Source organism: Nesoenas mayeri (assembly GCF_963082525.1).
Source record: "Nesoenas mayeri genome assembly, chromosome: 8".
Lineage (NCBI taxonomy): Eukaryota > Metazoa > Chordata > Aves > Columbiformes > Columbidae > Nesoenas > Nesoenas mayeri.
This window is the reverse complement of record NC_137554.1, coordinates 25019082-25046223: the sequence shown is the minus strand read 5'-3', so window position 1 is coordinate 25046223 and position 27142 is coordinate 25019082. Positions and strand designations below refer to the sequence as shown.

Below are 27142 nucleotides of genomic sequence, written 5' to 3'. Positions count from 1 at the left end.
CAGCGCCGTTTCCAGACGGCGGTATTTGGCCGGTGCACGGCGGCGGAGCGACGCGGGAGATCTGCAAAAGAAGGCGGGAGCTCCACAATGTCGTAGGTATCGGGCACGGGTGGGAGAGCGGGTCGAGCTCGGGTTGAGTTCGGCTTCAGCCACCGCTCTCCGCAGCGGGGCGGCCCCTGAGGCTCCGGCAGCCGTTGGGGCGGGAGGGCCCGCGGGGGAAGCTGCGAGGCGAGCGCTGATCCCCGGCGCCCTGCAGGCTTCTCATACGGCAGGAATCTTGTTATCTGAGGAGAATTGTGCTCCTCGCGTTATCCCGGGGGAGGAGGAGCACGCCGGTGCGTGGGGAAGGGCGGGTTTTGTTTGTAGCTCTGTCTTTTCAACGGTTGGATGGGAAATATTTAAGATGGTGGCGCCTTGGGGCAGAGCCGTTACCCGGAGGGTGATTGGGTGGGTGATGCCTACCGGTATGGGTGGTACTTTCTGTATGTTCGCTACGGGAAAGCCCTTGAGGTGCTGGAGTGAGTTGAGAGAAGGGAAAGGGGCTGGAGCACAATGTGATGGGAGCAGCTGAGGGACCTGGGGGGCTCAGCTGGAGAACAGGAGCTGAGGGGAGACCTTCTGATCTCTGAACTGCCTGAAAGGAGCTTGGAGCCAGGGGGGTCGGGCTCTGCTCCCCAGGAACAAGTGCCAGGACCAGAGGAAATGGTCTCAAGTTGCGCCAGGGGAGGTTGAGGTTGGATCTTGGGAACAATTTTTTCCTGGAAAGAGCTGACAGGCATTGGAACAGACTGCCCAGGTGGAGTCACCATCCCTGGAGGTGTTTAAAAGATGCGGAGATGAGGTTCTTAGAGACATGGGTTAGTGCCAGAGTTAGGTTATGGTTGGACTAGATGTTCCTAAGGATCTCTTCCAACCAAAATGATTCTGTGTCTGCTCCCAGCTTCCCCAGATGAGGGGAGTTTATTTATCTCTGCTCACCCTGTAAATAAATCCTGTGAGACTCTGTGGTAGAGGGTGGAAGAGCAACAGGAGCCATGGCATGGACGGGTTGTGCTGAGTGACTCCTGGGCTTTGTGCTACTGTGGGAAGGTCTTGCAGGCCTGTGGTGATAAGGTGTTCCATGTCCATTTTCCATCAGGCTGTATCTCTTAGAATAATTTTAGTTGGAAGAGACCTTTGAGATAATGGAGTCCAACCATACCCTAACTCTAGCACTGAACCATGTCCATAGGAACCTCATCTAAATGCCTTTTAAACCCCTCCAGGTATGGTGACTCCACCACTGCCCTGGGCAGCCTGTTCCAATGCCTGACAGCCCTTCCCAGGAAGAATTTTTTCTAATATCCGATCTAAACCTCCCCTGGAGCAACTTGAGACCATTTCCTCTTGTCCTATCACTTGCTACTTGGAAAAAGAGACCAACAGCCTCCTTTCAGATAGTTCCTGTGGTCTCCAATAGGAATAAGTCCTGTTCATATTACTCCTGTTCTTTGAAATTCATCAAGCAGTAGTCATGTAAGTCTGATGCCATTCTTAGCATCATGGAATCACAGAATCACAGGATGATTTGGGTTGGAGGGACCTTCCCAGCTCCCCCAGTGCCAGCCCTGCCATGAGCAGGGACATCTTCACCAGCTCAGGTTGCTCAGAGCCCCATCCAGCCTGGCCTGGGATGTCTCCAGGGATGGGGCATCCACCACCTCTCTGGCCAACCTGGGCCAGGCTCTCACCACCCTCAGCATAAAAAAAAATATCTTGTGTATCTTTGCTAATTGTGGGCTTCTAAAGAACAATAAAGAAAATGCATAGGATGTTGTTAACTTCAAAAGCAGTAAGGTGAGGCCATGAGACTGAGGATACCTATATATAGGCCTCAGATATTGTCCAAGTTTACAGCTCTTTATGTGATTTCAAAGATAGCTTATGTTAGAGCTAACATAGGTTCCAACTTATGCAAGGCTTTCTCTTGACCACTGGAAGTTGAAGTAATCATGCCAGACAATAGCAAGAAAAAGCAAACATCAATAAACATGCTTTGGGTTTTTTGGGGAGTTTAAGTCTGTTTCTCACAGGTTGTACAGTAAGCTTAACTACCATTTAAGCTGAACATAGAAAATGATCGTCCATTATTTCTGCTTTTTCAATTAATAAGTCATTTTTGCTGGCAGGTTTTGAAGATGAAGCAGTGTGTAAATAGCATAGAGGAGTTTTCTTTTTTCCCCAGGGAAAGAAGAAACTTAAGAGGAAGCTGACTGAAATGGCTTCAAAATTCACTACAACACTCTCTAGGGTATTTTTAATGAAATAATATAATCAAGTACCTGATTCTGTATGTTCTTTTTTGTGCATTATATCTGTTACCATTGCATTGATTCATAAATGAATTGTGAAGGACAGAAAGTTAAGTGCATGTGGAATTAAAAACAGTATAAAAAAAACCCAATTTCTTTATAGGAAGTTAAACTGCATATCTAGACTCTCGCTGTTAAGCAGTTCCTCATATAAGTGGTTTCATCGAAGCACTATTCAAGTGAGTAAAGGTCTCCTGGTATTAGCAAGGAGCTGACAATATGACCTGGAATGATAAATGAACAATATGCTATAGCAGTAATATGTAGTTCTTTAATCTGATAAATATTATGGGCAAAATAATCATTGCAGGTTGAACAGTTAGCTATAAACACGGGCCATCATACTCTGCATAGTTAAGAAAATAAATTAAGCCTTGTCAGGGAATTTTTAACCAATTCCAGGGTATGAAACTCGGGTAAATGAGTTTTTGTGTACTGTCATTTCATATGCCTTGTCTTTCAATCTCATGTTCTTGTTCATGCTTTAACATTTGATTCTACACCATAGCCAAAGCAAGGCTTGTCCAGCCATATAAAAAAGATGAACAGAACCGGAGCCGGTGCTCTTCCTCCATGCTGTTTCCTAAAATACTTTAGGCATTTTCTTTGCACCTAGATGCGTGTATTGGTTTTTCTCTATGTTCATCTTTTGAAAGACCTGAGAGAAGACACTTTGTCCAACTGGTTCTTCATGTTAGATGTCTGGCTAACTTTTGTTTCAGTGGTCCTAATTTACCTTCTCACATTGTGCCATCAGAAAGACAATCACTAAAAAAAAGAAATCCAGAAGCAAACCAGGCTGCTGGCTAGGATCAATTGGGAAAAACAAGGCAAAGTTGAGCTCCTAAAGCCAAAACTGTCTATGCAGCTCCTTCCAACATTGAGGTGCTCACCTGGAGCGAGGCTTGGGATGTTTGCAGAGATTTTCTAGGCCAGCAGAGAGAAATTCAGGCTGGTTGCGACTCTGTTCCTGTACACAATACTTGACGGACTTCACAGAGCATAGCCTTGACCAGTCCACAACCTTCTCCCTAAGAAATCTTCTAAATGTATATAATTTAGTGGGATTTTCATGTGGTTTCTCATTTATCTTCATCCTACAGCTACCTTGAGTCCAGATTCTGCTTTACTTTGGCTTCCAGCTTCTTTTGAAGTCTATCATAAAAGCTTCCATCGTAATATGCCTTAGTATAACATGCAAATGCATTGCCCCCTAGAGCATCCTTTCAGAGTAGATGTATTAATAAATATAATGTTTCTCTGCTGCCACTGGGGTGGAAGATATAATGGAGTCTGCATTCCTTAAGCAGTATGGGGTTCTAGTTAAAAGATAAATACACTGTAAAGAATTCCATCAAACTCTGAAAGCTTTGACTGCATTTTGGCAAGAATTTCAGATGCTTTTTTAATTTAAATGTTACCTGTTTACTGGCTTTTTAAAGATAGAATGCTTGTATTCTCCTTTTATTAATAGAGACAGTTGTGAAACGCTATTCATCTAAGACCATTACCTGAGTTATGTTTCAAAGATGTGCTTTCATTCTATTTTTCCAAAACTTAAATTTATGGTTTTGGAATAGTAACATAAATTTTTAAGGGAATTAAGTCATCTTAATCCCTTACAAGTCAAAACATTCTTTTTCAAGATGGAAACTGTGAACTAAGTTCTTGAAATATGATTTATTTTCTAAATCTTATTTAATTTGATATAATACATATGTTTCTTGGGGATTGTTCTTATGAAGATTTTAAATTTTTTCCTCATTGTTTTATATCATGCTTTAAGCTATTGTTAAGATTTAGGAATGTACTTTAAAAGTTTCGGGTGTCTCTGGGAAAAATAGTCTTAATTTATGTTGACCTTTCTTTCCTTTGAGTATTTAGTCTGCATTCAATAAAATTTTGATGACTGCTCTTTAGAAGACAGCTGTACGATATAAAGTATTATAAATATTCAGCTTTCCTCTTCTAGCGTTGCCATTAACAGCTGGGCATCCAGTTCAGCAGAGCAGATTTCGCAGAGAGAGCTTGGCGTGTTCCTCAATCCGTATAGGGAAGAAGACTAAAAAATAGTTTCTTATGGTTTGGGGACCTGTAAAGACATAGAGCATCTGTTCCCCAGTTAAGTCATAGTCTGGTAGCACTGAATCATGTTAAGAGCTGAAATGATGGGAAGAACTACTTTTTTCACCTTGGCTGTACCTGTGCTTTCAATGCCTAATGCGTTATTCCTACTAATGGCAAAATAATTTCAGCCCTTGCTCAGAAGGTATGTAAACGATAATACTTTTGCATTTTTTCATTGTTAATCATCTTTGAGAAAGAGACAAATATACAGTGCGATTTCGCTTCAGTGTCTTGATTTTTATCTCTAGTATAAAATGGAGAATTGGATTTTCATATCCAAACACTTTGTCCTTGTAAACAGGCAACATTTTTGTTACGCAGTATTACACTGTATTTTAATGAGTTAGTGTATTTGCTTTGAATGCGATTAGTTTTCTTGTGTAGTATGAAAAAATGTGAAGCATAAGAAAGGAAAATATCTTTAAAATTGCAGATTATAGACCTTACTACCAGAAGTCTTTGTCTCCTGATGACCATAAAACTTGTCCATGTTTTTCTCTTGCAGAGTTAAGAGAGCATTAAAGCTGGACACTGTTAGAAATGATAATGTAAGTATTTTTTGGTGTATGGAATTATCTGGGCCGTCTATATGTGTGTGTACATCTATCTATATGCACATATGTATATAAACATTATATTAGTATACAACTTATTGTATTCCGTTTGTCATAAAACTGCCTGGCTTTAAGTAATGTATATCTACATGAATCACTTGAAAATTAGTGGAGAAATATGCATATTTTTAGTGCCATCACTATTTACCCAAGTGCTGAATGAGCTAAGATCCGTGGTGAAATCATTTATTAGAAATTAGCTCCATCATCCTGGAAGCAAATGTTCTGCCCTGTAATTGTATGTGTAACAATATGGAATTACGATAATGCTGTAATCTGCATATTATAAACTGCAAAATTGAAATGAAAACATTAAAGGCATTTTCATGTCAAGGACATAATTACCTCCCTCAGCTAATCTGGCATAATGAAACAATAAAGTACTAACACTGCTATAAATTTCACCACAGTTATCACAATAAAAATAAAATTGTACTGTTGCTATTATTTTCTGTAAATGCAGCTATAGTATCCTCCCAGTACCAGCATGTCATGACATATGTCAGTTTATTATCTGCTCTTACCAACAGTGGGTGGTGCTGCAGACATCAAGACAGAGGAGCTGTGAGGATGGCAGTGTTTAAAGGAAGGAAAAATTAGAAAAGTACATAGGGCGAAATAGCTGGCCAGCAAATGAGCTCCAAATAAATCTCCATGTCTGCGGCCTTTTGAAGAGATGTGTTTATATGCAGCGTATATTTGGAGGTCTCACTGGTATTTAGCAAAATAGAAATGTGCCATTTTAAGAATTTTCTATGTAGTTTTTTGGTTTGCTTTTTGAAATTTAAACAAAGGTAGCAAAATACCACAGTGGCACTAAAAAAAAAATCATTAGCAATTTAATTAGCGGCTTAGTGTACCATTACCCAACTTGTTCTGCTCAGAATGCAGCTGTGACTGTAATTTTGCATCTGTTTCTTGGGCTGTAGGGATGTTTTTGTAGATGAGTGGTCCAGCTGAAATGACATACAATTCTTTTTCTGCCTGAAAGCTCCTCCTTCCCTGCCCCCTCCCCGTAAGATGAAAATAAAGATTTACTTGATGGTAACCTGCGTTCAGGTCCTTGTGCAGCCAAAAGCCTAACAAAAGCCCATCTGAATGATAAAGCTTTCACTGGAATCTCAGTAACAGAGGTTTATACTGTGATTTTTAGTTCATACAATGCCTCTAACAGGTGCATGTCAAAGATTTAAAGTGTACCAATTAAAAATTGCATAATAGGACTGAGACTCTTCTTCCTGGAAGATAAATTCTTGCTGCCAAATAAATACTGGCCTTTTAAGTACTACAGTAACTTTTTCCAGCTAAGTGCTCCCAGGGGTCTTAGTTCATATCCAAAAATATGGTGGCCAAGGTGACTGCTGTTCAAGCAGGAAAATTATCCTGAAAGTGTAAGCAGATTGGAGATTCTTTTTCAAAGGAGATTTGATGACATTTAAATGCCTAAAGTAGCATTGATACTTTACTTTAATTAGTATTTAATTTAAAGATTATTTGAAGCATTTATTTAACCTGTTTGTGGCAAAATACTAGTGACAAGACACTGAAGATTTGCTTTGATGATACTATGTTTCCAAGGGTGGGGGAAAAAAAATCACTAAACTAGGAAAAATAAGGCTGTTTCACTGCATTTACACAGCCCTTTCAGCTCTCAAGAAAATTTTGAAAGGGGCTGGAAAAAGTAGTTTTGCCCAGAATGTCTTTTCTTTCTTTACATGTTAATACAATGAAATCAGTTGTGCACTGATCGCGTTCTCCTCTCTAGAGGTGGCCAGTCTGCTTTGGAAGCAGCCAAGTGACTTTATCTCCTTGAAACCAAATCTAGGCAGGAATAGGAAACCCAGCAATCTGAAGCTGTGTTTTCCAGCTCGCTACCCGGTGTACATTCTGATCTTTTGTTTAATTACTGGATCAGCTGGTTAAGTAACAGTGAAGTACTGTCAGTCTTCTAATAAGCATATTGCTTAAAACTTCAAATTCAGCTACCTGGAAAATCCTGTAGCCACATAATCGGTGGTTTCTAAGAGTGTGAGATGACTTTAGGGCGCAACTGGTGCCAATAGAGTCTCCTTTAAGTGTCCTATTTCTGTGTACATCTTCTTTTTGACAGTAATAATTATTCTTCTCAGTTGGAATCAAGTTGTTACTAGAGCAGAAGCCCTTTATGTGCAAAGAAAATGTGGTTTTGGTTTGTTGTTTTGTTTGGGTTTTTTTTTCTGTATATTAGCAGTGCAGTGAAGTCCCAGTTTCTCAGACTTTCAATTCAGCATCCAATCTAGAGAGTGAACTGTGCCCCAGATAATCCCAGTTAAGATTTTGGAATTGCCAGCTGGTTCTTCTGGGGTGCAATATGTAACTTTGCTGATAGGAAAGGTAGAAGGCAGTGTGTGTTTAGTTTCCAGAAGGGAAATTTGCAACTGTTGTAGGTTGAAATGGACGTAGGTAATTTAACTTTTGCCAATATTAATCTAGATTCTTTCTCTTTTGCTACGTTTTAGCCACCTGATGCAACACCTTTGAAGACCAAAAAGAAAAATCTGAAGTCTTACTCACCAACAACAGGAACATGCCAAATGAGTCCATTTTCGTCTCCCACGAGCCATAATGCACAAAATCTCACAAATCACCCATCAAATGGTTAGTTGAACATTGTCTTTCTTACTGCAATATTTTTCTGGTTACTGGCTTGATTTAGTAACTTATGTCTCTTGTGGTATGTTCAATTTCTTTTTCCTTTTAAGGAATTTTCATGTCTTTTGGAAAAGCCAATGTTGATTTTTAAAACTTGAGTATTTTTATTATAAATCTTGGGGATGTTTATGAAACAAGTTTTGCTTTCTGTTGATCAATATTTAAAAATGCTTGACTTTGGCTCAGCAAAAAAGCACCCCTACACTGGCATATTTGTCAATAATTGCATTAATCCCACAAATTAGGCATGTTTATGCTAACAATGTCCTTTACTTGCTTTCTAAATCCCACCTTTCATCAGCAGGACTGGTACATACTATTTGACAGTGACTTTGTTCTTCTTTGGATTATAGGTGGAGTTGTTCTGAGGTTGCTGTGTGCCACTTCAGATTATTGCAAGGCAGTCCTAGTTTACACTTCCAAGGCAGATTTTATAATCCGCAGCTGAGGTCTGGACTATCTCCTGGTCAGGAAAGCTGGAAAGAAAAAATGTGTGCAGCTGAGGCATGTTTAATTTTGTGGCCCTTTGAGAACTGAGTTTTGCAATGCAAGTCCTGGTTTATGTGCTTCCAGGTTTCCAGTGGACGGACAGGCTTAGCCATTCTTGCCAGTAAAATAAATGCGTGCATGCATTCATACATACACAGAGCATTTCTCAGCTCTGAGCCTTTCTCTATAAATATTGAAAGTTACATAGATTTTATCAAATCAAAGCTAAAAGGGAAGCTTTGCATTCTTTTGCATATTTTTTTTAATTGTTTTTCATAGTAAGGCCCTTGAGGGCAATTTTTCATTTAGCTAATGTAACACCAAATGTCATTAGCTCTAAAAAATATGCCTTCTGATAATTATATTATTTCTAGTTTACTTTAGGATATATGGCCACTTAGTTACACAGTCACAGTTTTTGAGGCAATCTGTGACTGCTCAAGAAGTATATTTTCAGTAGGCTGATCCACTTTTATGACTGTATAGGTTGTGGTCTTTTTAAGTGTTAAGGAACCATTTGGTCATCTGCTGTGACTTTTTCATATTAAAAAAAAAAATACTACAAAGAGGCTTTCTTGTTATCTTTCCCATATAGAGCCCAAGATCTTTTATTTCTTTGCAGTACAAGTCCTAGAAAGCTGTTTAAGTCTTGATTTGAAGACTTCAAATTATGTAAAAAACAACAATAATAATAATAACAATAAAAATCCATCACTTCCCTTGTTAGCAAATGCCTTGTTCAGTTACCTTTGCTATTAAAAAAAAAAATCTCCTGTCTGATTTTGAATTTGTCTGGCTTTAATTTTGAGCCGTCAGTTCTTGTTCTGCCTTTTTGTTGGGTTAAAGTGCTTCTTATGCCCCATATATTTTGGAATTTATGTGCAGTAATTGAGGCCTCACTAACATTCATGAATTATGATGAGTAGAAATATTCTGAGCAGGATAGAATAACCACTGTTTGAAATTTATCTAGATGTCTGCAGATTTTGCAGTAGCTATTGCACCATATGCTCTCATGAGGGATCTGAAAAAGTGGCTTTTTCCTCTAGGAAAAATGGGATTTTTGTTTTGTTTTAAAAGAATGTTATAATGAAATTTTGGGATTCTGTCGAAACTGGAGGAACTAAAAATGGAAATTACTGGAAGGCTTCATGCTGAAAATACTACAATCTGAGCCTGACATCCTTTTTCCTCATTAAAAGTATCAGAGAACTGGAGGAAGCACGGCAGTGTCAGGTGTTTTGGTGGCAGCATAGCTACACATAGTTACAGGCCTGTGTGCAGGGGCTTTGGTTTGTTTTTTCTAATTAGTAGTCATGCTAGGAAAAGAAACAGAAGCTGCTATATCCTGATTCTCTATTGTGCTGCCCATCTTCATTATGACCCGGCTTTGTGTCCTCATCACCTGTTTGTCCAATAGTTTTAACACAGTCTTGTTTTTCATGAGCACTCGCTGCCAGTCGAAACATTCACAACTTTCCTGGCAAGCTCTGTGCTGACTCCAGTTCTCCCCAGAATGGCTGTTGTTCTACACCAGTGTAATGCTTTTGAATTGGGCGTTTACCACTGGAACCAGTACGAAAATGATTGTTTCAACTATTGACATTCCAAGAAGCATTTGCAGGAAGAATTAGACGGATTTCTCCCCATTCTTTCAGCGACTGATAGCATCTCAACTAGTTGTGCAAACCTGCTCTCTTGAAAGGATCTGTATTTTAGAACACCCTTGCCTTCACAAAATTTAATATATAGGCTGTTGATGGGTATTTAATTTTGTGGCCTTTTGGGAACTGTGTTGAGATTTGCAGCCAAAGGCCTGGGTTATGTGCTTCCTGGTTTGGGATGGAGGGAGCAAGCCTCTGTCTGCCAGAAATTCATGATCAGCTGCAGTACCTGCCCTGTCTTGTGAACAATTCCTCCTCTCAAAACTAATGGTTTCTTTCCTCTTGACTCCTAAAAAGGTGATTATTTGGCACAGTGTGTATCTCCACGCTTCCACTTAGCTCACATCCAGAAATCTTCAGTGACATTTTATCAGGGCTTCAAAGTACAGGGTGTTTGAAGATGGACCCAATTTCAGAGCATTACTGTTTGTAATTACCTGCTTTAATGACCTTTTCCCTTTAGTTTTATTCAATGCCACTTTGGTGACACAACACATGATAATACACAAACGTTTCAAGATCTACTACGAGTTTTAAAACACGTTCAGCATTTGCATGACATGCCTTATCTCCGAGGTGAAAGAGGAAAGGGGGCAAAATGTCTTGTATTAAAATGCTTGTCTGGTGGGATGGCAATGGGAAAGGTGAGCACGTACTGTATTTCCATACTGATATTAAGTATGGACATCGGGGAACATTCTTTTTGCCTATAAAAAGACTGATCACGTGATCCTGGCTGACATTTAGATGGATAATTATTCAGTAATATAGTACTAGCCATCCTTTTTTTCCCTGTGTTCATGTAGCTACAAGATGGTGGTATAATATATAAGACTTCCTCTTAGATCACAGGTTTCAGGTCATCCTTTTAAACACACAATTTCTCTTCTTCTGAAAAGACACTTCTATTTTAAGTGTTGTAGTGTTTTAATAGATTATGCATATCACCTGTTAGAGTATAATCTAGATTCTATTTTTCTTAGACCAATATGTGAGAAAACAACTGAATGAAAATTATTACAAAATCCATACCATGAGCTATGAAAACTTATTCCACATTGTGTGAAGTACACAAACTTGCAGGCATTTATCTCTGGGGGGACAGATGGAAACTACCTGTCTTGTGAACATGACTTTCTTTTGAATAACAGTGTGAAGGAGCGCCTCACAAAAGACTAAATACCTACAGAATGCTAAGGTTATTCAAAAGTGATGTTTATTTTAGGAGAAGACATGAACCAACCCAATCACAAGATAGTGTGTCCTTATGATGCTGTCCTATATATATGTCCTATTGGGCAGCCTGATAATTCACATACTGCCAGCTACCCAAAAATCTCACAACCCTTTTATGACATAAATTTCTAAAATAACAATACTAAATCTTCACTAGTTTCTCATCATTGTTGGCTAACATTTTGAACATCTACTTTAAATTGATTTATTTTTATTCAAATCAATCCAGGGTGCTGCCATTCCATAGTACTGATCTAAAAGTAGTATCTGTTTGATAATTGATGACTGATTAAAGTGCAAGTTCTATGAGTATTTGGTTTTAAAATGAAATCTTTTGGGGTCTTAACCTTTAGCTGCTGTAGTGGAACAGCTTAAACTTTTATAGCACCTTGTCATTCTGAGACATTTTTAAATGTTTTACAAAATATTAAAATTAAATGTTAATCTATCCTTGAGTGCTGATAGTTGTATGTAATAATTTATATCTAGCAAGAAGAAATCAAAGTGTTTAATGCTTAGTGTAGCCTCTCTTTTTTTTTAGTCTGATGTCAGAAAGGAGGCGTCTTACAGTGAGATGTACAAAGTGCCTCATTGCTGAGGGTCTGTTCTAGGATCAATGCATTTGTTAAGGCCACAGTGAAGACCTGTTGTAGTTTCCTCCAAATATTTCACTTAAAGGTGAATTTCACCTTAAGCTAACAGCTGTTTGGTATGAAGTGTTTGTAAGAATGTGTCTATATCTGTTGGAAGGACAGTAGATAAGAACTAAATTAAAGCACCTTGTAAACTTGGTGACAGAAAAAATAAGATTTTTCTTGGGTTTTGGATAGACGAGTAGAGTCTGGCTACAAGTACAGAATTACTGGTATGCAATTTTAAGTTGTTAATTGTCAAATGCACTAATGATCTCATTGTTTAAGGGCAAAACCATTATCTCCCTCTTTGTATGTATGCCATCACCTCCACCATTGTATCTTTAATTAGAGTCTCAGGTCCAAAAGAAATCCATGGCACAGGAGAATAGAACTGTGTCAAGAAAAGGGAGCAGCAGCAAAGGAGAGACTGAGAATGTGACCATTGAGGGGGAAATTCTTAGGAGGGATGCAGTCTCTACCGGCACATCACCCTCCTGATACACTAGTCGGAGGGTGTACTGACTTTAAAAATAGTAGTAACTGATACACAACATAAAATTTTAATCTGTTTTTTTCCAATATTATTTCTATCTGAATCGTATAGGCCGTGATAGGTTGTGTGAACAGATGTAAATTCAGAAAGTCTTGTGATTAGGGGTATATTGCTATACATAACACCACATGTAAGGAGGGCTTTTTAAGTGACTGTTTGACAATCTCAAGTAAATGACAGTGAGCCAAAGATGTTATTTCAATGCAGCACTAATTTTCTTAACCTGATCGGCGTCACCAAAAACATCCCCCTGTCCACCTGCTTTCGGAAAGCATCTGTGTTAGATACTCATCTTGGAATCTGGTCATCTAAGAATGTCCAACCTACAGTGACACCAAATTACCAACCCCACATGTGAGCCTTGTTTTTATTAACAAATCCATGGGAATGGAGTTTTGTGGTAATATCCTATTCCTGTTCCTTCACAGAAACGGGCAACTGCTCAAAATATCAGTGCACTGATGGAGAAATATGACTCACCATGCAGAATAATGGCAACTGGCATATGATTTATTACACCCCATGATATGATGAGCTAGAATATTATATTGTCAATATAGCATGTCAGAGCCTTTGGAAGTAATTTGCAGTATCTCTTTGTAGTTGTTTACAAGATGGACTTGGGGGCCAAGGACTTTTTATTAAAGGAAAATGGAGGTTTCATTGCTCCGTCGTTAGAGTATTTTCTTGATAATGCTCTGTGCTAATACACTGTGTTTAGGCAGTTAACAGCATTTAAAACAAAAATCTGCGTAGAACACAGTAACTATGTGTCAGAATTATTATACTAACTTCCAGTTATTAATACTATAATCCTAAGGTTTCCACAAATATTAATATAATGTGAATTGATAAGAGGTCAAATTACAAAAGAGTAAATTGTAGTGAACTAAGTGAGTTTCATTACAAGGGAATCTGTCCTGATTTGTACTTGAGTTTTGGGATTTTTTTCCTCTTCCTAAAAGATCATTGAACAGTCGGGGTTCATACTTAGACCTTTTTCATGTGCTTCAAATACTTGATATCTTATTTTCATCTTTATTGTTTCTTTTCTTTCTTGTGAACCTCCTAGGAGATAAAACTGAGGAGAACGATTCAGAGAGCGGATTACCCAGAAGAGGGCAGCCTCAAACAGAGCAGGATGCGTAAGTGTACTAAGTGCGTTGTGAATGCCGTGATTTTCACTTATGAAAGGTTAATATTTCATACAGAAATTAATAATGATTAAAAAAAAATTTGTAATTCCACAGGCGTGTTTGCTTCGTAAAATATTTTAAATTCTTGTATTTTCTACCACAATCTTATTTTAAGCTATAAACTCCCTGACGTTATTGGACTTTGGGCAGTCCGCAGTTAGTAAAGCACTTAAATGTTTCAGATGAAGTATCTGATAAACTGTTTTCCTAAATTTAACAGACACGAGTAGGAGAAGTGATAAAATGTGTTAGTAGTAAGGCTGCTAATGTCTTATTTTGTTTGATCTTTTCTGTTACAAAAAATGTATTTAATTGTTTATAACATTGCCAGATCTCAGCTGAAAAGTGAACTGAAATTTTCTGCGCCAAAAATTTATTCTCATTCTTCAACACTGGCTCTATTTTTGTTCTTGAAATCTTACTATCCTGTTGTGCTGTCCTGCTTTTTTAGCTCATCCTTCAACTTGTCCTGCTTAAGTATATGTTGATTGTTACTCGTGTATTTTGTTGTATGTATTAAATATTTGTATCACCGTTGTATCTGGTGTCCCAGATGAATATTCTCTTGGGGCTAAATATTTTATGCATGCATTTATTTTTGACTAAAAAATAGTATTTGTGACATTTATTCAACGAAAGATGTTTCTTATGTTTGAAGTTGTAGCTCTGAATGTGTTTGTGGTTTTGTTTTTTTCTTGTAATGGATGCTTTCCCTCACCATTAGCTTGAAATTTCTTCAGAGTAGGACAGTGTAGTGTCTTCTAAGTGATGGAGCTGGACAGACAGTAGAATTGGGATGGCATTTTTAGATAGTAAAAAATAAAATCTTAAAGTTATACCAGTGGAAAGCTGTCAACTGATTGAGGGATTTTTGTGGTTCACTAAATCGCTTGGTCAACACATATAGACTCATTTCTTAATGACATTAACCTTGAATTGCAGAACAATTTGAGTAATCGTAGTCTTCATTGACACGTAAATGTTTGCATTTGATAATTCAATGCAGTTTTTTTAAATGGCAAGATTTGCAGAGGACTAGCAGTTAGTAACATGTCAGTAGAACACATTTATAAATTAACACCTACACAGTAATATTTGTGTGAACTTCCTTACACTTTATTTTTAGAGGTGGAAAGCATATTGTACAGTACACTGACTTTAGCATTTTCTTTTCTGCATGGCCTTCTGTTCCCGTGTTCAAATATAACAGTAGGAAGGTTTTCTCATACTGTAGCTCTATTCTTAAATTTGGGAGGTTTCTTAGAAGGATGATTCTCCCTTGTGTGGGAGGAAGCAGTAAATAGATCATTTCTTTGTTGTCTCCACTTGATTTGCATGTTTAAATGGTTCAAAGAGAAAACAGCCTAAACATTCATTTTTCAACACATATTCAGTGGAAATCCTTAATCATGCATTAAAGCCTGCCTTTTAGATCTAATCTGATTGTATATTAAGTTTCATTGCAAAACACATTAAAAACTGTAAGCTGACTATCCTTACACTGGTAGCAAAATACATTTGTGGCTTAAAAGGGGAGATAGTACAACAAAGGTGAACAAATAACATGATTCCTTGTACGGTCCTATAGTCTGTGGGTTTGAGGAGCCCTTTTGATTAAATTCCTGTTCTTAGCAACAAATTAGTTAAATTCCTGGTTTTACCATTGTCTTCTTGCAGGATCACAAGAAAATCTTCTAATCCTGCTGAACCTGAGTCCCTCTCCTGAAAATTGTGTAAAAATACATGTATTTTTGGTAGTTTGTATATAAATCCTAAGCAAAGGCAAGTTATGTTTGGTGTTATATGACACAACCAGGTTGCACAGCCCATCTGTTCACAGATGGGAAAAAACTCTGGGAAATGTTGTAAACATTGATTTTCAGCAAGTGGTGATGTGGCTAATTGCAATTGTTTAACTTTTTACGTAGGTTTGTGGAATTGCAGTCCAAAGTGAAAAGTTCATTGGTTAGAATTCTGAAGATAAGAGCAAAGCTGACAAACCTACAGGTCTGGTTTACACTGATTTACTTTTGATAATCTACTTGTAATACAGGATTTGAAATAAAAATTAAAATCTTACATGAAACATCTGAGTATTAAGGAATAGGGAAGCAAATAAAATACTTGAAACCAGGCAGGTTTGACTTGGAAATCCAGAAAATGAAACAAAAAAAAACCCCAGAACTTAGTAGATTTACTTTTTTAAACTAGAGGAGTTGCTTTTCCAAGTACACCATTTTGTAATTTGTATCGCTCCTCATCTTGTACACAAATAAAAGCATATGAAGTAGGTATCAACTATTATTTATAGCTGAAATATGAATTATTACCTCATAGATGTTTATGTCTTTGAAGATTAAATATCCAGTTGTGTTAAAGTGATTGCATTATTTAATTTCCCACTAATGTATTATCATTTAGTAGCCTGTTTAATACACGCTAAAATGCAAATCACTTTGCTCTTTTATTCACATTTTGTTTCCTGGATAAGTTTAGCACAAGGTTCATTGCTGTATATCAATATCTGAGAAATAATTCAGTGTACTCAAAGTGTATTGATTTGTTTTACTTGCATGTGTGGTTTGACAATGTTTTATTTACAAAAAGCACTGATACTAATTCAAAATATTTTAATTGAAATGTTTATTTAGAAAAATCTATTGAAAAATCTTTTCTGTTTCTCATGAGACTGATAGTGTATGTTTTTAGGTCTATGATGAGATGCTGAGGAGTGCGTTCAATACAATCTTACACGCTCGCAGATTTTACTAACATATTCTAGCAAGCTTGCACATGTGCCCAAATTGCTTTTCTGGGGATCAAGTGCTAATCTGTTTAAACAGCTGAAGACTTAGGAATGAAGCGTAAATAACGGGAGATTTTTAAGTAACACTCCGAGGCACCCGATGCCGTTTTCAAGAGCAGCGTGTGCTCTTGCACCCCTCAAATTTTTAGTCCTTTGACCTTCTGTGAGGTGGAGGCTCATGCACCGTTTAGAGCTTGATAAAAATTCCAAAAGTTCTTTCTTTCGGATGTTTTAAAATAAGTTGTAGACATCTAAGCAGGTAGTTTGGGAATGAGATTTAACCATGTCTTTAATTATGGTTTTTTTCCAGGCTTTAGAGGGCAGTAGAGAGCTTGAAAATATTATTGGTGTCTCCAACTCGTCTTGCGACTTGAGGGCTGAAGTGCAGAAAACGCAAGTGCTAAGTAAGGAGGATTTTCAATAATATTTATCCCCTATATAACAATTTAACGATGATCACTCCAAACGTTTCCTAGAGTTATACCCCACTCTGTGTTTTAACGGAGTGTTATACACCAGGACTCTGACCTGTGAGTTCTTTTTTCAAGACAAATGCACCTTAAAATGTCCTTGTGTATCCAGCCGGGGACATAAAAGAAAGGAAACCCCAACAGCCCGACCTTCCAGCTCACAGGCACAGATGGGGAGGAAAAACGTGCAAGAGCAACACCTTTTCTTATGTAAATAGTTAGATACTTAGTGGGTAGTTAGCTAGCGATTAGGCTAAACGTTTGCACTTTGATTGCGTTGCCTTTCTTCTCTTTTTGCAAGGAAGTTGTTTTGTTTGTTTGCCTGTTAGGAGGATTAGGCTGCATAGAGCTTTCCAGGCTTTAAAAATTGTTATTCATGTGTCTTTAAATGATGGACATACCAGATGCTTATTGTGTTGGGATTAGGGCACTTTACAGATGGCACATCTGTAATATTTTTCCAAAGCACCAAGAAAGCCGAAGATTTTAATTTATATGTGTCCACTTGAGGAAATTTTTAATCCTTAATCCATGTCAGAGGTTCTTGGGACATGAGAAGCCTTAGCAGTGAAAACTACATTCGTACTTCTCTTCCCAACTGCCTCTGCAACTTGATGGGGAAATATTCTAATGCAAAAAACTTACGGCGTGGATAATAGCAGGAAAAGAAAAACAAACAAACAAACCAAACCACAACCACCACTTGCTTTCAGGGACAAGAAATAAAGATCTGCCTTTCCAGGTCATTCCTTTCAGAGTTAAAGGGGATGAGTGTAGGCACCAGTCTTTATGCTTCACAACAGTTTGTTCATTTGTTTTCACAACAGCAACCCCTTTTATCTGTACCTACATGATACATTTCAGTACAGGCATGTGTCTAAGACTGCATTTACCTACCACCACTTCTCCTCAAAGGTTTGCGTAATAACATTGTTCTTGTAGACTTTTCAGCCCAGCCTCTAGTTTCCAGCTGAGCACGGAACATGAATAAATATGCATATACATAGTCCCTGGGTCCAGTCTCTGGACAAGCATACGAAGATGATAAAACAGTTTCTTAACCTGCAGCAAATGTGATGTTCTGCTGGCTGACCTTGTTCTACAACCTCTCTGGTTGCTCTGTTTTCTGCAGAGTGTAAAACAGTGGAACCAGCTCTGGGACTGGTTCTTTGTTCGCAGCTGGAAACAGGTGGGCTGTAAAGCCACAGGTGCGAGAGAATTTTTCTTCCCAAAATGCGCTGTGACTCCTCCAAAGCATTAGACCATGAGTACCAGCACTGGAATTTATGCACCACACAATTCCAGCGACTACTGTTGTTTAAATTACCGCTTCTTTCCTAATTTGTATACCAATGCTCGTTCCGTTTTCATTTTGCATGTGTATACACTGTACTGGTTCCCACTGTAATGCATATAACCAGATGCTTTCTTATCCAAAATGAAGTTTCCTGAAAACAGGCTGTGTTTACGTTACTACCCTACACTGTGGATAGGGCAGTGACTGTCCAAATCACCTCAGACCTATCTTCTGTTGTGTTCACTTCTTGGTGCCTTCAAAATGGGAAAGAATCCTCTTTCCCCATCTCTGAATTAGGAACAAAGCCCCGTGTCAGCACAAGAAGACAGAAATGGGAACAAAACGTGGTATGAGACTCGTAAGCGCAGCTTCTCAAACTTATGTTCATTTTGAAAATGTTTTGTTAATTTTTTTGAGCACAACTATGTAAGTAAATGGATTTTTTGCCATGACTTGAAGAAAGATCCAAATATTTTGAAAGCGAAAACAGAGACATAGGTAGTATTCTCCTTGAAATCTCTAGGACTGCGTTGATTAATTTCAGATTTATTTCTTCACTAGTGAGTCAAGCAGAAGAACTGCAGCTGTTGAAAAGAAACCATGGAAAACTTCCTGCAAGAGGTAAGAAGCTTTTTATAACTCTTGGGTTTTGATGAGTCCTTTTAGATGATTCCTTCTTAGTTCTTTTCACTTGAAATAACTTGAGTAACTTTAGTAGGTGGAAATTATGATAATCAAATGTGTTTCTTCTGAAAACTTTTGCTCTACTCAAATGTAAATTTCATCTATTCTGCTATTTTCATTGTAATGGGTATTCCTCCATAAAACATGGCAAGGAGAAGAAATCATCAATGGTCTTGCACTTGAACCATGGTCTAGAAATAAGTAAAATCAAGTCCTAGAGAGTTTACCTACATTTTTTTTGTGCCTGTTATCCTCGTTCTTCCTCACTCTTCTCCCTCCCTCTGCATTTTCAGTGTATAAGCCCAGTAGCTTGCAGCCTTTGCAGCAAAACCTTTTCCACCTTCTATGTGTTGTGGGGTATTTAGCACACTGGGGGACTGGGGAGGCCTAACTATTAGGTTTCTTCATAATTAGTGCTATGAAAATATTTGAAGTTGGTGGCATGTAATGTGGTATGGCCCCCACAGCCACTTGAGTGCCTTGTCTGGCTGGGAAGGTGGCAGGAGGACACACACAGGATTTATTTGTCCTCTCACACCCAGTAAAATCAACAAACATTCACCACGGATGTTCTGATGTTTCTGTTATGTTCATGCATTCTGCTTTAAAACAGAGCAAAATCAGAATTAAAATCCGTGATGGCATCTCTGCTGCTGTCCCTTCGTGTCACAAGCAGCTCTTTGGTTTTACTTGCGTCTGATTTCACGTGGGCCTAACGTCTTTCTGCTGTGGGGAATTCTCTTAAAGGAAAGAAAATGGATCCAACTTAAGTTTCCTCGGCTCCAGCAGATTACCACAAAATGAAAAGGAGTGCCATCGGTTTTTAAGGAATTTGGCTCATTTGTGCAATGTGCTCTTTGTGATTTACAGCTCCCCGTGTCCTGTCGGAGCGATCGCAGCCCCCGCCTGGCGCGGCTAATGCTGAGCGCCATGGGCCATTGCAGGCTGAAACAGCCAGTGCTGCCTTTGTGCGCTGCTTGGTAATGCTCACCACGATATCCGTTTATAGTTCCATCTTTGCTCTAGAAACTACCCCCAACGCTAAACATATATCTAGTGATCAGTCTTGTTAGGTGAGAAATGAGATATTTTGTGAAAGTAGGATAGAAAATAGAATTATGAGTTTAAGCAGAGCAATTTTGATGGAGTTTCGATGTCAATTGTGCTTTAATAAAGAATAAATTCAATTTTACAGTCTTGAAAATACAGTAGTAGGAGAGGCGAAGAAGTATGTGATAAAAGAAAAGCACTCGGAGATGTTTTACTTTGCCTTTTAGCTTTGCGTGTGTTTTTTTCATAATTATTTTTAATTAGTTATGCTCAAGACTTAAAACTTATGACTGCTCTGTGGCTTGATACAGAGGGAATGTCACATTATCATCACATGGTGAGGCATGAAATTTATTTACTTTACGTAAACAACCTCTACTTAAAACAACTTAATACAAAACATTCCTTGCTCAATGGGCGGCATTATGTAGAACTCAGTATATCATTTTGTGTGACCAGCATAAAAAATGGCGCCATTGTGTGTCCATGACTAGCATTTCCAGTAAACAAAATGTTTTTTAATAGAATGTAAGCAAACTGTAAAGCAGCTGCCAAGAGATGAAATCTAGTTGGTATGTTGCCGTCCAAAATATGCCTGTGTGTGCTGAGAATGAATGTGTAGGTTGCGATATGCATATTTTAAAGGAAAAGTTAATAGGTTCAGAGTTGCAAGGAGTGAAGTTAATGTTCTAAAAGGGAATATTACAAATTATACTAATACTTTGCTTCTTAAAAATAAAAACACTGCCATAAATCGTGTCCATGACTGTCTGCTGTCCAAGTAAGAAACGAGAGAGTGTTAGAGAAGCCGGAATACTTGCAGTGTTAAGGAAAACTATTTTCAGACTCTAGCTTGCAATGAAATAAAAATTACTTTATTTTCTATGGTGTTGTTCATCTTGCCAAGGCCCTGGCCCACTACGGTCACCCTTATTCTGTTCAGTTCTAAACATTTCATTTTGACCGAAGTTTGTGCTGTTTGCAGCAGTAGCACTGGCTTTCCAAGGGACTGGGGCAGGGTTAACCAGATGGATTTTCATTTAACACCATTTACTAATGAAAGCAAAGCTGGGCAGGTTAATGACCAAGTAATACTGAGCTCGCACTCACCTCCTCAGTTTTATTCAAGACTGTGTACGGTGAAACATAAAATCCCATTTCAGAAACACTGCAAAATAGAGACACAATAAGCAGAGTTCCTTCCCATACAGATGAAATGGTAACAGTACAATATTCCACCATTTAAATCAAGTTTACAAGATATTTCTACCTCATTCTCAAATAAACCTTTAGACATAGCTGGGTGTCTGCCTCCCGCTTATCCTTCCTCTTCCTCCTCCTTTGGGATCTTCTGTGAAAAAGGGGAGTACATCAGACTTCAGATGTATATTTTCTGGAACATATCTGTGGATTTTTCTGACTGTAAAAGCTTAACATAAGAAACATAGTTTTATTTCTTAGCCCAACTTTGTGTTCACTTGCAGGGAAGTCATTATACCTTTGCTGGGAAAAGTAAGTCTTGTGAACTGGCTAATCAGAAATATATTAAGTGAACTGAATGAACTCACAAGTAAATTTATTCAGAAAATGAGTTTCTTTCCACAGTTTCCGTTCCTTGAGAGCAAATGGAACAAACACCATGGTTGCCTGTGCTTACAGCAAACACTCACTTGGCAGGGAGGTGACGAGGTGGACGCAGGGGCTGGACCTGGTTATTGCAAAAGGCCTTTTTGCCTCTTTCTTAAGAACAGTATTTTTGCTCATAAGGCTTTTCTACCACTGGACATGGGGAAAAGATAATCTCAGTTACTTTATACCTGGGTGTGAGCACTTGCAAATGGGACTGCATGAAGCAAAACTGAATTACAGATCCCAGGTTGAAGGGACCTCAAGGACCATCTGGTCCCACCTTTCTTGGCACAAACCCGGTCTAGACAAGCTGGGCCAGCACCCTGTTCAGCTCAATCTGAAAAGCGTCTGATGTTGGGGAATCCACCACTTCCCCGGGGAGATCATTCCAGTGGGCGATTGTTCTCACCCTTGAATTAAGACCCTTGAATGCTGAGTGTGCGAGTGCGCACAAGGACTTAGTGCAACCCCCCGTTATTTTGAATGTTCCTATGCAGAAACCCAGAGAAGCGATCCTGCCCTCCTGCATTTAGTCACAGCTAATTGTGAGATTTCCCCGAAGCACACCTAGAGAAGGAGCGTGTTGTATTCTAATTTGTATTGTGTGGATTTAAACTGTTGTTGCTCAGGCTAAGTTTGCCTGTCCGTCTTCTCTCATTGCGTGCAAGAGGGTCTTGTTTTAGTTGGGAACCCTGCAGAGCCCTTCACAGTCTGGAAGAGGTGACAAAAACCACTCAGCCTGGTATCCAAAAGCTGCAGTGCCGGTGATTTCCCCGGACAAGTTGGCTACAGAAAGGTGAAGGAGCTGGGGCTGGGTTTCTGTTTGACCCACGTGCTCTTCCCCAGCAGGTCCCTGTTCTGTAGGGTTGTACCTGCACCTTCAGAGTGTGTGTTTCCAAACACAACCTGAGATTCGAGAAGTGTCTGGGTCTGAGGTCACTGACATGATGAGCTTTTTGGATGGAATGAAGGGGGCAAATCACAAACCTCTCCAGTGATTTAACATCCTCCGCTATGTAGATGAAATATTAAGCTATTAACTTCTGTGGCAGATACAGAAATGCACATGAGACGTACGACTGTAGGCCTCAGATGTATATACATATAGAACTGTCAACCTGCGTTTTGTATGTAGGTGTCAGCCACATTTATTAATGAATTTCACACTTGTGTTTTATACTCTGTTTTCCTATGCACCTTTGTACAGATGCAATAGCTATTAGTTTTTAATTCTGGTGATTCTAGACTTCGGAGTATTAAGCTTAATGAAAAATTAAAAAGAATTGTAGTTCTTTCAACAGTTACATGTAGCAACTCTTCCATGAGAATAAATACTGTGTTCTCCCATGAATATAATTATTTTAAATAAGAAAGAAGAAAAAAAACATTAGTTTGGACTCAGTAGCAATTATATGTTTAAGAGGTGTAAATAACTTGCTATCCAGACATTACAAATATCCAGGTGCTCTGTATGTGCTGATGACAACAAAATTGAAAAGAAAGACTGTAATAATTCTGACTGGTTTTCTCTGCAGAAGATATTGATTATTTGTGTGTGGTGAGAGATTTGGAAAATTCAATTAAAGGAGTTGTGCAAAGGTTTCATAAATTTTCCTTGTACAGCGTGTACACAGACATTGTTGCGTATTAAATCAATGCAGCACTTCACAATATATTTTCTTTGAAACATAAAAATAAATAACATTTAAACAGTTCTGCTTACTACAGAAACAAATTTTATTTTCTGTGAAGCATTTAGTCATGTGCTATCACTGACTCATACACATTTGCCAGCTGTAACAAATTTTATAGACGTTTTCTCCAGAGACATAGCTCATATACTATGAATTTTTAAATGAGCAAATGGTGAAGAAGGGATGTCAGCAATATAAAAATTGATCAGTTAAAAGATAAAAGCATAAGTAAAGAGATTTGTATGGTAGTCTTAATAGGTTTTATTAAATAAAAATACTATAAAAAGACAGTAATGAATAGACTGAAGGTTTTAACTGTGGTTGAGGTGGAGAAAAATTATTCTGGCACATTTAGTAGAAGATTGGTTTTATATCACCTGACAGGTGAACATTTTTTTCCTCTCAGCTTTTTAGATCTGTAAATGTTTTAGAGCGGTTCCAACTTGGAAAAGAACGGCGGTGGAAAAGGAGGGGGAAAGAAACTTGGGACGATTCTGCTGCCAACCCACAAAACTAAACAAAAAGCTTGAAGTGCTACAACAAGCATTTTAAGTTTTTGGAGCATATGAGTAGTAAATCATATTATTTGTTTACTTGAATATTTAAATTTTAATGCCATCTATATAAATATTACTGTAAATAGGGCTGTTTTGTCTAAAGGTGCTATAATGATGCATGCTTGGAAAGAAAGCTGGCTTGACTTAAAGCTGTTTTATGTGAATCTGGGCAGTTTATGTTTTTTAAGACAGCTTCTCAGAGTGAGATGCAGACCTTGGCACGGTCACTTTGGCACGTACAAGTTCTCCAAGTACTGCGTAGTCAGAATGAAGGTCAGTGATGAAGAGGTTCGTGAAGACCGAATTAGGAAGTTGCATTTAGGACAAAGAAACCAAGTTGTAATTAAATCTCAGACTTTCTCTGTTACTGGTGATACAAGACTAGATAGTGTCCTATTTGAAGCAATAGTTAGTGGTATTTTTTTATGATAATTCATGTAAACAAATGGTGTTTATTAGGTATAATGCTGAAAAGTTGTACCTGAGGCGAAGTTGAACTGGGTGCCTGTTTTCTGGAGTAACCGAATGAGACCCATCTCAGAACAGGATTGCTGGTGCGACCTGGGTCAGCTCTGCCTCGTGTCAGATCCACAGGCAGGGCTTGTGCGTCACATCCTGAACAGGAGCTTGTGACACCGATGAAATCACAGCGTGACAAATGAGGACTGAGGAGAATCTTCCCCACCGCAACCCATGGCTTGGGTGCCTCTCTCTGTCTGGGTTTCTGTGCAGCCCCTTTCCTCAGAGTAGGAATCTTCTCAGCTATAAGCCACTGTAAATATTGTTCTTGGTATGTTTAGAGTAAATAATTCTGAAATCTCTTCACCCATTTGCGGTGGTGGAATCAAAACACAATAGGAACCATTAGGAGACACTAGGGGTTCAGAGACCAGTGCTGCTCCTCTGCTGCAGAAAAGCCATTTGGAAAGGCCGGGCCTGGGGCGCACCTGCTGCCGGCCCCTTGTCCCGGGTGTTCTCATTCCCGGAGTTCCTTTGTCCCCTGCTCCTCCAGCCACCTGCTCAGCCTCCCCCTGCCCTGCTCCAGTGCGGGCTCAGGTGGGGTTGTCTCTCTTTTGCCATCCCTTCACAGGTTGTTCTTCTTAGGCAATCAGTCCTTGATTGGATTCTGCTGAATCTGCTGATATGGTCCTCATGGAATTTTATTTATTCTTTTATTATTAATAGGAAAAAAAAAAAAAGAAGGACCAGCTTCTAATGCTCATGATACATTTTGTTCTGCTTTGTCATTGTTGGTAATAATGTAACACATGTGTGCATACTCACAAATGCTTAAGCCCTTCTCCTAAATTACTGTAGAAGTAAAAGGGATTTTGTTAACCACTGCAATAACTTATTTAACTCATGTTTTCACAAATTCTATAGTAACACCATTGTTCTGTTTATCAAAACTGATGTTTCTTAGGGAGGTGGTTCTCAGGGACATGAGTTGGAGGTCAACTTGATAGTGTTGGGTTAAGGGCAGGACTTGATGATCTTAAAAGGTCTTTTCCAACCAGAACGGTTCTGTGATTCTCCACAGAGTACGTTCAGACCGGCAGCAGCTCCGTGTTCCTGAAGTCGCTCCGTGGCTGCGATGAGCCGCCCCTGGTCCCTGCACCGCTGCCACGCACAGGTAGTGTCACCACACGGGCTGGGCACCTGGGTTTAAAGCATTTGCAGAGTGAGCGGCATGTGGGCCTGCACTTGTCTGTAAAGCTTGATGGGAAAGCAGGTGTTTACTCTGCATGTGGCATTGCCTGTTACTGGCTTGTTAAACAAAATAACAAATTGAATCTATAGAAACACTGTTCCAATCTAAAACCCCCGATAGCATTTTTCCTCCAGTTTCTAACTGGGTATTTTTTCAGGAATAGCAATTCAGCTGTAATTACGTGTTAGAAAAGCAAGCAAATCTGTGTACTTCAGATTGGACCTTCTGAAGTGCCTGACTATGTGCTGGAATTGGGCGAGGGGGCTGTGGGGTCCACATCAGCTCGCTTAGTGTTCCCGCAGCAGAAAGCATGAGACAATATCCTAACAGGACACTTTAAGATGCTATTAATGGATTTTTACATTCTTCCTCCTTTAGCTATTGGTCTTTGTTCCAGTGTTATAAGGAGAAGCCCAATTAGCCACTAATGTCCGTCATCATGTATTGCATGTGGTGCATGAGAAAACTGGTTGCTCATATTTTTCCAGTGAGAAAAAGAAGTTTCTAAAGACGAGAATATCTGCAGGTTATATTAATTCCCTGTATAGTGTGAGAAGCTCTCTCCTTTGGAAAGCTCAAGTGTTCTATCCTGTAATTGAAGAACATGGAAAAGCAGATCTACAGCTTTTATAACTGAGTTAGTGCAGGGGGAGCTCAGGCACAGGCATTTTGCTTCTCAATGAAGGTTAAATTATATTTTGTAATCACAAGTAACCCAGTAGCAAAAAGAAGAAAAGCTTTAAGCCCTGATTGCCCACAAGCTCATGTTCCTCTGGTATCATCAGCTGCTTAGGCCAGAGATGCTTTCTACCCCTTACTCATCCCAAACCAGTGACCACACCAAAGGCTGGAACAGAGTAATGATGGGACAGGAGAGCAGTGTGTCCTCATTAGCAGCTCGTTTTCTCCATTCATAATTTCTGTGTCCTGCAGAAAGCAGAGTGGCCTTTCTGTGGATTATCCAATAACCAGTTTCGGTTTTGCAGTGGCTTCTTAGCTTCAGCTAAACTCACACTGCCCACAAGTCTGAGGCTTCAATTTGATGTTAGTTCACTCACATCTCGATTAGTTCATGTTCTTATAGCTGGAGGGTATCGTGTAGTCAGTGAATAGTGTGTTTGTGCCATAAGTCAAAAAAAACCCACATTTACTTCTGGTTCTCTATCCCTTCCCAAGCATGACCAAGACTGTCCAGCCTTTTGCATTCCTTTTGTATAAAAAAAATACGGTTGTGATAGCTAAATGATTTTTAGCAACTATTTTTCAATTTTTTGTACAGCTAAAAACTACAGCATTTCCGTAAAACATCTTAAGATGTTACTGTGGTTCCAGGGAGACCGTCTGTGTGTGTTTTTTCTTTAAAGCAGTGAGGTTGGTACTGGCCAGAGGACAGACAGACAGTGCTGCGCAGATCACATGCATGATGATGCTGTTGCCTAATTGCTATTTATTTTAGTCATTCCTTATCTCCACACAGGCATTATGTGAAAAATGCATTCCTCATCAGCCCAAACTTCTACATCTGCTTGACTGGACTTAAAAGGAGAGAAGAAATGTCTGTAAACCAATCTCCCCAGCAAATACCAGTTTGGGATTGCTCGTTGCGCCAGGCAGGTGCACATCTAGATAAAATTTCTGGCATCTATTTAAACTTAACAATGTGCACAACCAGATAATCTCAATGTAAA

The 27142-nt window shown here is 38.9% G+C and overlaps 1 protein-coding gene across 3 annotated transcripts; it reads left to right on the top strand.

Moving 5' to 3' along the window:
- Positions 1 to 7: 7 nt before the first annotated feature.
- On the top strand, positions 8 to 27142 carry ITGB3BP (integrin subunit beta 3 binding protein). 3 transcript variants are annotated; one of them, XM_080349051.1, is made up of 9 exons: positions 8 to 92; positions 4984 to 5026; positions 7591 to 7729; positions 13433 to 13505; positions 15485 to 15563; positions 16673 to 16766; positions 18691 to 18750; positions 25284 to 25376; positions 26932 to 27142. In XM_080349051.1, exons 1-9 carry the CDS (start codon positions 88 to 90, stop codon positions 26940 to 26942), a joined length of 597 nt encoding a protein of 198 aa, XP_080205177.1. In that variant the 5' UTR covers positions 8 to 87; the 3' UTR covers positions 26943 to 27142. The 3 variants fall into 3 exon arrangements, with proteins under 3 accessions (XP_080205177.1, XP_080205176.1, XP_080205178.1); XM_080349050.1 differs by lacking the exons at positions 25284 to 25376; positions 26932 to 27142 and adding an exon at positions 19684 to 20606 and having other exon boundaries at positions 31 to 92; XM_080349052.1 differs by lacking the exons at positions 8 to 92; positions 25284 to 25376; positions 26932 to 27142 and adding exons at positions 239 to 335; positions 19684 to 20606 and having other exon boundaries at positions 13433 to 13518.